Source organism: Lampetra fluviatilis, chromosome 13 (assembly GCF_964198595.1).
Source record: "Lampetra fluviatilis chromosome 13, kcLamFluv1.1, whole genome shotgun sequence".
Lineage (NCBI taxonomy): Eukaryota > Metazoa > Chordata > Hyperoartia > Petromyzontiformes > Petromyzontidae > Lampetra > Lampetra fluviatilis.
Window position 1 is genome coordinate 13906027 of NC_136287.1, and position 12894 is coordinate 13918920.

Here is a 12894-nt window from a genome sequence, read left to right on the forward strand (position 1 = left end):
AACAAAGGAAAGGTCCTCGATGAAATGGAACGTCTGTGGACACCATAAAAGAAGTGGGACGAGTTCTTGGAACAAAATTATCAGACCTAAGTCACTAAATGTTGACGTACAATGAAACACCTCAAACGTGGAACGAATCCTCGGCCAGTTTAACACGTAGGCTTTCGCGATTAGCCGCTGATATACATACACATTTGTATATCGCAATACCAAAGGACTACAGATAAAATATCAAAGTTCCCAACATACACACACACGCACACACACACGCTCGCGCGCGCCACGGGGACGGTTACCTTGTCAGCCACTTCAAGGCTCGGCGGCTGCACGGCGTGACGGTGGGCCAGCAGCGTCTTGAAGGAGCGCAGCCGCGGGTACTTGTGGAGGCCCCCCCACGGTCCCCCGGGCTCCAGCGCCACGTAGCCCCCCGCTGGGTCGCGGTCGTCGCACAGGCTCAGGATCTCCTCGGCCGCCAGTCCGACGACACAGCGATCCAGCACGCCTGCTTCGGGGAGGGCACGGCACCACGGGGTCAGTGTCGTGGCTGACCCTTCGTGGTCAGTTCCTTGACCTCGCTAAGCCTCATGAAGAGTGTGATCAACCTGCTTACACTCGTGCCGCAGTTCGGCAAAATGACGTTTTTATTTCAGCCACAATCGGCACCATACCATCCTTGTACCCCCTTCCTCTCCACTCCACTAAATGTTATCCCGATTGCGCTATCGGTGTCATGTGAAGAAATTAAGAATCCATTTGGATATTTCGCAAAGTAGTGCAACACTTCGTGTTAGAGAATGGCCCGCGCAAGCGGACATCACAGACCTACCTCTGAGATTCCATCAAGTGACCTGGCCAGCACAATAAAGGGCATCACATTCCCACACACTCTGCCAGATCACTGTAATGTTCATCGCGTGACAGTCAAAACAACATTTAAAATCTCAGGGCTGGAATTTAGCCAAATTAGCTGCAGAACCAAATTAATGTAATGTGTATTTCTTGGTGACTAGGCTGAGACCATCAACTCACTGCACTTGAGAAACCGGTTTAGTTGAGGCAACTACCTGGACTTGAACCCATGTGCTCAGCGTTGCCAGCTTGGCCTTCTGACCTGAGCCACCCAGCTGACTCCACTCAGCACCGAGCTTCATTGCCACTGCAATTACGATCACGCTCTTACTATGCCCACGCAGAAGCAATACAAAGTTCCCACGTAAGTGAATATAGGCATATACAAGCACTAACTTTACAATGAGCACATTCAGATTCGGACATTACCTTCGATGTATTATATATAATAGGGTAAATGTAATCATTATGTATGTTGAACTTCTTTCGCACTGTATGTAGCCAACCGTGCTAATTGGAGGTGTTTATACCGATTGTAAACAAGGTCTGTTCAAGCACAGCTGCATAAGAACTCTCTTTCAATTCAATAGTGTGATTTAAAAAATATTGGACCTGACAATATCAAAGACACTTTCACGTCCACTTTACTACAAACAACATGCTTTGATAGTTCTCCACATAAATTATCATGCGGCTACAGAAATCGAATCATTGACTTCACGAAACTCTCCTCCAAATCGTGAGTGTGCTGATGACTTGGCTCTCCAGCCACTTTCAAACGCTCACACCAGCACGTGCAAACTCACACAGCAAGACTCACACTTCACGCTCAGTATGGACAGTATTTACAATGTTTTTTTTTTATTTCATCGAGGATATTCAATGTGTACTGTGCTCTTGATAATTAAGACGTGGACGGTGTAAAAGTCACTCCGTAAATAATCGAGGCTGCAACATTCTGACTAAATTCCTCTTCTCCATTAATGTGCTTACTGGCAACAGCAGGCCCCCAATATCGTCACTGATAAGCGGAAGTCTCTTGTTCATCATCAATGCATGTATGGCAATTAACAGTTGGAGCACGATGAGAGAGAAAGCAAGCAAATATGAAACATGAAACAACACACAAGCAAGGGAATTTCACAACAAAAATAAATACAGTAACCAGCAGATACATGGGACAGACCTTCAGCTAATGGTGGATAGAGAATGATTAATATTTCCACGAATGACGATTTCTTTATTCTGTATCACAGCAACGAAGAGGTTAACAGTAAAATGTGCACGTTTGACACCAAGACTACGTAATGTGAATGGCCGGTGCTATTTGAATTTTATAGACCAAGTTTAATTACTGCTCAGACGAGGCACTCTCCACTTTAATGGGTCACAGCTGCTTGGTCTCATTCCTCGGGCTGCTAAATCGCCGTGTGCTGCCAGGTCGTTTGCTGTGCGAGGCACAGCGATGCACATTCGGCAACTCGCACAGCTGGGTTGCACCTTGTCCATCTTCCATGGTCACGCTTCACTCGTCTCACTGCTCGCATGCCATGCTAAGCAACTTCCCATTCCGAGTATAATTAGGGAGATTAATCTCCACTTGGATCGTAGCACACACGAGCCGGGGTGCACACAGTCGGACGGTTCAATTTCCCTCCATGTAGTTGCACGTACGTTGAACTTCTTTCGCTCCGTGCGTAGCCAACCGTGCTGATCGGAGGTGCGGGGGAAGGACAACAAACTAAACACAACAAGCAGTTCCAGTAAATGTCTGATGGGAATTATCAACCATTCTGCCTCTCGTACAAATAGACATTACAGACCCTGTAACGTCACTCGGGTGGAGGGGTGGGCGCTGTGGTTGGCGCACTTGCTCTGAACCTGGTCACGTGCTCTTGATTTCTGTCGACAGCCACCGTCAGTGGCGAGCGGCGTCTGAACTAGTCCTAGACCCCCCTCCCCACTTCACCAACCCGCATAGAGCGGCGTGGGCGAAGTATGGTGAAAACAAAACCCTTCGTGGGTTGATGAAGGTTCAACGTTAGCATAATTTGCAACAGTAAGCCACTGTGTAGCACGGTCAACTAATAACAAAAGGCCAACTGCCCTTTAATAATTCTGGGTATCCAGGTCCCCCTCGAAACAAAATTAATCACATTGTTTTTTGTCTCGCCTGGAAAATAAAAAGGTAGCAATCAGTAAAAAAAAAGGATGCAAATGTAAATTATTCTTAAAAGAGAGATATAAAAAAATGTAATATATAAATAATGAACTAATTTTGGCGACTGAACGTCGATGTTAACCTAAAGAGTATTTTTTTTACAGCATGTGTTCAGAGCTATCACAGGTTACGGAACTAAAAATGCTGCTGCGGCTGCCACTGCCGCTGCTGCTGCGGCTGCTGCCGCTGCTGCTGCGGCTGCAAGAGCAAAAATGATGGAGACAGAGGCGGCTCTCTCCGCTGCAGTACACTGCATCGCTTAAGATGGCCACCAACTGTTTTTCAGTTATTGAACTTTGTCACCAGAATTTATGCGGCAAGGCTAGGGCCATAAATTATTTACATCGTGTGTTGGCCAGCCGTGGCAGCAGAAGGATAAATCTTTACCAGCAAGCCGCACTCTTCCGCCTTCAACAACTACTGAAGCCACAGGACCCTTTTATTTTACCCCCAAAACCTCCACAAGTCACAATATTAACTCATTGCCCGCTAAATACGTACAGCCAATCGTGGTGAATATGATAATGTATGTGCTCAATTGCATTTACATAAACAGACACAAAGGGCAACAAAGGTGAAGGGTGACTTTTTTGTTGGTATACATCTGGACAGGGGGTCGACGGGCAAGAACAGAGGGCATGTTACCGCACACAACCAGGCCAGGCCACATGGCAAGGAGACAGAAGTGAGGAATAGAACACAGACGTTAGAACAAAAACAGGGCACTGAAAAAACCCACAAAAAAGGCCAAAGGGAGGTCAAAGGCCAAGCGCAGGGTGCTGAGTAAAAGGACTGGCACACGTGAACCCTGGTCTTGTGTGTGAACCACATCACCGCATACATATCTCCAAGAATGTGTTCGAGTCGAAGCATGCAATGTTTCAAGTACGCTGCCGCTACGTCACTAAGCTGTTTTATTTTCTGAAAACGTGTAAAAAAAAGGGATTGGACAACAAGTATAAACATCCGCATCTGCCTATAATATGCTTTTTAAAGAGTGCTCGCGTCAATGTGACAATAAGAAACAACTCTGAAGGGAAGTTGAGCCTAAATACACACAAGGTCAAGAGGTCATCAGCTTCAATGCCTTGGCGTCTCGACACCGAGCCTCGCCTCATGTTGCGAGATCCCATTGATATCACGTAACGCGACGTGATATCAGGCCTCCAAGGTATGGGCAGTGACACGGCCGAGCAGTAACACATTCGCTGCTTGCTGCAGAGGTTCGTGGTTCGAGCCCAGTGGCCACCCTGGTTAACACTGCGGGTGTATTAACCTGCGGATGTATTAACCCCAAATACTATGTGCCGTCTACTCCGCAGTGGGAAATCAATGATCCTGTGACGTTATTAGGAAAATAGTAGGCCACGTGTGCCGGTGTCAAATTTAATAAATTGCATAAATCCACACAGAAATATAACCCCTTACTGGCAGACTTTACCCATCTGTGAGATGTAGCCGCCTTCATGATATCCTTGCACCATAATAATGGTAATAATATCAGACAAACTAAGTTATTATCGAACATGATTGGCTCACAAGTGACATCACATATACCCCTCTATGTAAGACCTAAACTCGAGGTTTTATCCACAACTCTGGCTATCGCCTGATGAGGCTGGTTGTAATTATCGGCAAAACGTCGTAATAGATTTGTCAATGTTGTGGGTTTACTCTCCAACACACTGGTGTGCTGAACTAGAAACGAATTGGCTTGTTTTGTTGATGTGACAAACCTTACTAATTTGCCGTGTGTCAAGTGGTGGAGGGTTTAACGACACATTTATATTTACGCAATCTAACCCAAAAAACCTCTATTGTGGATAAATTATTATTTGCTCTTAAATGATTCCATCATCTTCCCCTTGGTTGTATATTTCTGCTGGCCACTGCAAGGTATGTACCAGTAATCGTCCCTCCTGCTCAGCGAGCAAGAATTCCACACACGACAGCGTGTAGGCCACGTGTCAAATGTGGGGAATAGTCCGGTTACGTACATCTTGCTTGCTTTCAGTGGATTGCATTCCTCGGTTTCTTAGAGGGAGGCGGCTGTGGGAGCAGAGGGTGTAGAGTGATGCATGGAGACACCCCTCCGATGTGACCGGTTGATGCGTGCAATGTCTGGTGACGGTGACAATATCACTCTTTCACCTTGATTTTTTTTTTTAAACTGTGCATGAGGTGGCCGGGTGGGTCAGAGGTCAGAACACTATGCTGGTACCACTGGAATCCTGGCTTTGAACGCAGACAGACACCCATGATTAAACTAGCTTCTCGTATGCAGTACGTTCATGGCCTCAACTCAGACACCAAAAACTACGGGGTAAAAACACCACACTAAATTTCGTGTCTGCAGGTTAATGCAAAATTCCTTCTGAGAATTTAATTAAACATATATTAGTTTGACTATCATATGATGTAAATTTCTGTCTGCTGCAGTGCGGGTGGGAGAGCACTACCCCCCTTAGTGTGGATGAGAGGGCAAAGAGATCAGAATAAGTTCTGTGTTATCTCCTTCCACAAACCATTTTCTAACAAGGTGGGGGGGGGGGGTGCATTGCTCTGCAAGGGTTCCAAATAGATTCGTATTTGTGTTCACAACGTGGATCACACGATGGCTTGCAGACTGATAAGCAACAGCTACACATACAGGAGTCAGTGGAATCCAATGAAAAAAAAGGGATTAAGGCTTCAATGCTAAATCTCCATAATAATACATCCAATTGGGTACAATATTCAATCGGTGCCGTTCCACGCAGTTGTGATTTATTTTCGGTTTACTCCATTGAAGATATTAACATTTACATTGGCTCGAAATTAAAACACGAGGATATGAGGTAGTTGATTGGCAAGTACGCAATAGAGATGAGTCCGTACGCGTTGTGTAACATTTTAAATCGGTGCTGTCATAGCACAACGTTAAACTGCTATGATGACTGCAAACGTATGTTTACAAAATGTTTCGATATAATTCTGAAAACCTAAATTAAAATTGTACTGCCTTTGTGACGTCTTATTGAAATGTATGAAATTATTTGTAAATGTACTGAAGGATCCAAATGTATTCAACACGCAAGTAGAAGAGGCAGAGTAACAAAAGCCGAATGCAGCAAGGAAACACTGAGACGAGGACTCACGAATAGAAACAAAAAACCAGAACGCACAAAAGGCTTTCACACACAACACCGCGCCAAGAATCTTCGTTTTGCAGCTGAAGGGTTAAGCAAACCCATAATCCAATTCCTGTCCCAGGTTTAAAAAAAAAATGTGAAATGACAGGCGTTTATAAGGCCGAGGAGACAAACTCGGCCGTCATCCCAACCTTGGAGGTTTTATCGCCCCACCACGTGGGATAAATCATCGGGGAGGTATCGATTGATCTTTTAAAAGCTTCAATCTCATGTTAATGACCAGAGGGAAGCAGTGAAGGTGGAAGAACAAAACTTTGACAAGACAGAAAGCCACTGCCACCAGAAGCGCACTGCAGCCCAACGGCCATTTTTACCCACAATTCCTTACCCACAATTCCGTCACGAGCGCACAAACAAAATCCCTGGGATAAAAAAACAATTCTCAGTCTGGTCCATCATGCAGACACCATGCATCCCACGGTACAGACATGCGGACATGGGCACCATATCACAGCAGCTGGCAGTGCGTTACATAACCACAGATGAGAGCCTCGGCCACGAACCTAGGGGGATTATGTTACTGTAACCCGACCGGGTCTTCACACAATAGATATATATATATTTTTTATTCTTATTATTACAGATTTAATCTATTATCCATTTGTTGACATTTTTGTTTCTGCGTATAACATCTTTTCGTGTATTTTTTTTACTCCCACCCCATGTCTCCCGTGCAAGAGAGATTTATCTCAAAGGGCTGTCACGTGGTGGTTTAACATGGTTGGCTACGTGCGATGCGAAAGAAGTTCAACATACATACAAAAATGTTAAAGATTACAGTGCAATTTCCACCGGGGCACTTTGCATGAAGTGAACAGTCAATCAACAGTTCTGTTCCATAAGGCATTACAAAAACAACAAGCAAACTGCTAAAATATACATGCTTGAAAAATTCTGCATCGTCACCATGAACAACTATACAGGCCAATGCCGGTTTCATATCCTATATAACATACTTGGAAGTCACCAACGTCTATACTCTACTGAAAACCGCCATCCACAAACGTGGATAACCATATTTCCCTGACAAAGAAACCCATCGGGTGTGTGCATTAGGTTTCTCGTGTTGTTGCTTTTCCCGGCAATTTAAGTGGAGCATGAGATCCGAAAATACGACGAGAAAACCGTGCGAGCAGTCAGTGGCCGCAGTGCGCCTTGTTTTTGTGGACTTTTGCTCTTCCACGTGAGATTTCTTTTACAAAGCAATTCGAAATGTTCAATTCATGACGCACACATTTAGTCGCATGTTTCTAAACACTGAAAGAAACGCAACGTCTGATTACACTGTTTGAAACAGGAAATGTACAAGATACAGAACTTTTCCACTTTTGTACGTGTGTGTAATGCGATTAAGCAATTCATACAATTTTAATTAATAATTATCTCTCATTGATTTTGCAATTAAATCATTACTCATGGGCAGTGCACTTTAATTACAAGCAAAATGGGAATAGATTTGGCACAAAGCAACATCCTAAACGTGTGGGTTTGTATCCAAAGCGTCGCTTGCCATTGGAGTAATTTTGACTTGCTTAAAATGAAATACTCATGACATAACGAAACACGTTGATGGCAAAAATCTGCAGGATGGGTTGGTTAGCTGAACCGATTTTTTTGGGGTTCACAGAATTAAGAGCACAACGCACGAAGAGGACGTGAGCTGGTGGATACAGTAGTTTTATCACAGATAATGAAAGAGATGGATGCATTTGATCATGAAGTGCAGGAAAACCCAAGGGAAGAAAGGCACAAAGGAATGCGATCCATGGGAGCTCAGGTGGCTCAAGCAGAGAGAAGCGCAAGTGGACAAGCAGGAATACACACCGCAGAATACACTGGGAAACACAGGGATACACTCATACGCACAGGATACACAAAAGCACAAACATGATCATTTTTCGAGATGCAAAGAGTGACGATAAAGAAAATACGAACGTTATCAGACTTTGCGGCAGGCAAAAGGGAGGCAATTTATACATAGTCATACTATTAAACACCACACTAATTAAGATTTTAGCCGTCTAGCAGAGTACCCAAATACATGACCATGCAAGGGAAATATAATTTGGCAAATGTGGAAGTGCGCAGGTCGGTGTATGTGAAGTGCATACTTTACGTCGTGATGAAAGAGTGAACCTTTCTGATTGATCCCGATGTCGTGTGATGTAGAAATGGTAAATCTGCACTCAGGCAGCACAGCAGCCACTCTTGGCCACCAAGCGATGGGTCAGGCTCTCAAGGTAGCCAAGGCAGGCTGAGTGAGGCTATGTGAAGTGGTGAAGGTTGTGCTGGCAAGAGGTCATGGATGAACCCAGGTGTTACGGGTTTCCAGATCAGGGGAATGTGCAGATAAGCTGCCTAAGTAAAACGATGCATAGATTCATCAATTAATATCGATGATCAAAGTTCAATGTTTTTTTTTATCTTACATATTCTATGTAATGGGTTCACAAGTCCCATTCAGCCACTGGACGCCGCGACATGTACCGCTCAATGTTCTGTTTATTATGGTTGGGGTATCACTCATTGGCGTCTTCTTTTTTTATGGAGGTCGGCCGCTGCCAACTGCCCCATATCATTTGCAAGCTTCCCGACATCACTGGCACTAGCCAGTGCCGAGCCAATTCAACTGCAACTTTATCTTGTGACCACATCAGCCCTTTTTTTTGGTATCTAACCCATACCATGATATTTTGTTTCCTCTATCTGGCCAGGACAAGCTGTTTGGGCACTTAGCTAAGCCTATAGGACCGCAGGCACCAGCCAGCATTGGCAAGCCTGCCGGACGAACCCACTGATGGGATTCTGTCCATATATTTTAAGAATCTGTGAGTTCCTTACAAAACCCAACCTGCATAAACTCTGGATGGATCATATGCAAGAGGCCAATATAAATATTGTGTTTCAAACACGCATAAAAAATGCATTTGGAATTAGTTCATCATTGTTCCACCCAATGGGGCAACTGTGATGGACCGTGTCAAATACGCATCTGCCTTACTCGCCGAAACAAGTATGCTTCCATTGATACAAGAATGTTTAAGGTTAATAAATAATAAACACAATACAGAGTATCTGGTTGCGATGAACACCAGGGAAAAAGGCAAGGCGACCTTCAAGTCACCTCTTTCATCTCTTCTATTTAGGGAATGTGAATTTCAGGCTAAAATGACAAGTTTAAGGAAACATAAATCAATGAGGGCAAGGTGTGATGTCTTCCCATCCAGTGACTTACGGGGTCAAGGAGACCGAGGTCTCTTCGCTGTGTGCAAGGGGTGACCTTGTGGGCTTTGTGGCCCATGTTGGGAGCCACTAATAGGACCCCCATCAATCTCTCAGCCATTTCCACTGCCACACCACATACATGACAACATATGCAGTGCTCTAAACATTCCAACATTCATACGATTGTCCACATGAACTCCACCCGACTCGTGCTGGAATTTGAGCGGCGCTTGACTGACAATTATGAAGCCGTGAGTTCAAATCCTCCTTGAGGGTTGACATCGCCTATCATCCGTCCTGGGTCGATAAAATAGCTACCACTTTGCGGGAAGTCAACAGCGATTGACCCACGGTTAGAACAGGCCCCAGCGACATTTTCACTCCAGGCAAAGGGCCACCAACTGTGATGAGAGCTGCATCACCGCTCATTTGAGCAAGAAGGCTCTTCACCTATTTTGGCACGTATACGTAACGTAAAATAATGTAAAAATGTAAAATACAATGAAATTTACATATATTTATACAACATTCACTTGCTACTTTCTAAATACACTAAATCTCAAGATGTGATACAAATGCATTCATCTAAGAGTTTTTTTGTTATGTGTCGAGGAATATGTTACCAATATTACAGGCCCTTAATCAGTGGCAGCAAATATACCGTATGTCCTACATTTACAAGCAAATGGCTGCAAACAGGTCACTCTTGCAAATCAAACCGTTCACCCGGGACACTTTGCAAGACGTGAACAAAAAAAAATTAAACCCTCTTTAAGCCTCTAAATATCGTTGCAGAAAACACTGCTTAGGAGCACCAAATAGGCCTTTACCTTCTAGAGAATACCACGAAGCATTCTGGGAAAGCTTTACTCCAGGTTCAGATATAAATTTCCACATCCGTGCAAAGCCAGGGAATGCACCCACGTGGCTGAATTGCACAAGAGCTGAGCTAAAGGTCAAAATAAACCATGGCCATTTTAGGGAAATTGTTACAGGAATAATTACTGAACTATTTTCTATTGTCAAAAATATATAGATGTGAAGTAAAAATCAGATCACCCTTCCACCTAATTGGGCAGCTGTGATTGGCAACCTCCAGTGAGTTCACAGCAGAGGTCATGTGACTACCTGAGGTTGAGCGCTCTTCGTTTGAAAAATGTCAGTGTCAAGTCAGTGCGCAAGTGGGATCTCAGTGGATAAAGGAGAACATCTTTGTATCCTTTCTTAGATAACCGATCTTTATATTGCTATTTTGTTGTTAACACTGAATATAGAGTATATGATATTGATGATTGAATGACTGAATAATGACTGATTCAATGACAAAATCTATATGGGGTATATGTAAAAGCTGAACGTACACAGTGCAGTGTTAATCGTAGTAATCATGTCGGAACAATAATTACTATTTACCACTGCTGCCAAGCAAACCATCATGGAAAACTGTGCTTCATTTTTTTCCACAATGTATCCCATGTTTCTTAAGACGTTTCTTCAGAGTAATGTGCAGTCTACAGACCAATGTTTTTTCATTAATTACACTTTTCAACAAATCTCTTTTTATTGGCTCCGTGTTGTTTTTAACTTGAGGGCGATTTTTGAAGACAATGAATCTACCGCTGATTGCCGTGACAAGATCACCCGCCTGGTTTTCATAAGTGCTCTGGGCTTGGGTGTCTTTGGTGAGAAGAGATGGGAGGGATATCGGGTCCTCAGGTCGACCCTGTCCAGACATGACATTTACTCTGACAAAGGTAGCAGCGAGGAGGAGAGGGAGTCCTCAAATTGTAAAAGGAGACTTTACAATCGTAATGTAGGTTTGGTATCAATGTTACCACTATCGGGACCAGCGGCACAGAACGTTCAAATGACAAAAAACTCAACGCATTCTTCAAAAACATTGCTCCAAAAAGGGGTAAAAAAGTATATAATAGGTGACATTTTGTGCAATGGCCATTCGTCCACTGCTATGAAGAAGGGCCATTTCTCAAAACATTACCCACAATGCCTCTGACATCGCTTTTCCCTTTTTAGGGCAACGCTCATGACAAATGGCTTGGATTTTTTGTTGCTCGTGATTTGTGCACCATTGCCAGCGCAGTTAGGCAACCGATTTTATTTGGTATGGAAACTTTAGTGACGTTTCGGTAGTTATCTCCTCATGTGCGCGAGATTTCTCTCGTAACTCTGGTATATCCCACATTTGAAAATAGATTTTATTTTTAAAAAAAGGCTGGAGCAAATTCCGAGCAGTATCACAACGAAATTCTTGATTCTCAACGATGCTTTTGTGTACAAACAAATAAATAACAATATCGATGTCTCCACGGATTGAAATACTCAAAAGTTAAGATGCATACACTTAAGAAAAATAGAAATCAATCAAATCCTACTGACAGGCCTTGAAATCAATATGTTCAATAAATTCAATTTTACACTGCGCATTATGCAACGTAACGATAGCCTTTTGACGAGAGCCAAGAGCACACAGCTGATCAAAGCTGTGGTACTGCACAGCCGCCCATAGACATCGTACAATATTGGCCTGGAAGTTCTGTTGGTTATATTTTGGTGTCAGAAAATATGTTCTATTTGTTTTACTTTTTAACTGCACAGCCATATGCAGTGACACACACACATACAGCATTATACGATTTTACGGACGTTTTTTTGTTGTTGTTTAAAGCAAACAAGCCACGTATTCGCGAACCTAGCTCGAGGCGTTTCTTAGGGCCATTTTCAAAGCCACAGGGGCCCCAAGACAGCCACAGGTTTTTGCTGATGGGTGAGAGGCACGAGACAACCACTGCCTAATGGACAGCTTGACTGTTGCCATGCTCACCCGCACCCCCCCCTCCTCTTCCACTCCCTAAGGCGATTCTATCGGTCGACCCCGAGGGGGTCGTCTCACCGCTGTCCATCTGCCAGACGTAGAGTGAACCGTCGGAGCAGCACACGAGCAGTAGGTCGTCGGCGGCCCTCCAGCGCACGGCCTGCACCGGGAAGGCGTGACGCGACGCCAGGAGGAGGGGCCGCCGCTCCGTCAGGCTCAGCAGGGCCACGGAGTGGTCCGACGCCACGGAGCACACGCACCGCAGCACCGTCTCCTGCGAGGTGCACGCAACAAGCAACAAAGGGAAAGGTCCCCCCCCCCCGTCCCTCTACAGCCATACAGGCTGCTGGGGAAAGTTCCGTTTGGTTTCATGTCCTTCCCCCGCACCTAAGATTAGCGCGGCTGGCTTTGTACGGTGCGAAAGAGGTTCAACGTACATTACAAGACGGCCAACAGGGGGTGGTGTGGTTAGCACGCCCGCCCGCCTTTGTCTCCCGAGCAGTGGAGTTTACACCACCGCACCAGGCACTCATTTTAGGTTGAGTCAACCTCAGATATCCATCACGGATGTTGGC

The 12894-nt window shown here is 44.6% G+C and overlaps 1 protein-coding gene across 4 annotated transcripts in view; it reads right to left on the bottom strand.

The window, feature by feature from the left end:
- LOC144935569 (WD repeat-containing protein 7-like) overlaps positions 1-12894 on the bottom strand; it is a 116497-nt gene that overhangs the window by 57620 nt on the left and 45983 nt on the right. For all 4 annotated transcript variants that reach the window (XM_078862365.1, XM_078862366.1, XM_078862364.1 and 1 more), the window contains 2 exons: positions 12398-12593; positions 297-502 (listed from right to left, as the gene is read on the bottom strand). In XM_078862365.1, coding sequence (XP_078718491.1) covers positions 297-502; positions 12398-12593 — 402 coding nt within the window. The remainder of the gene's footprint in view (positions 1-296; positions 503-12397; positions 12594-12894) is intronic.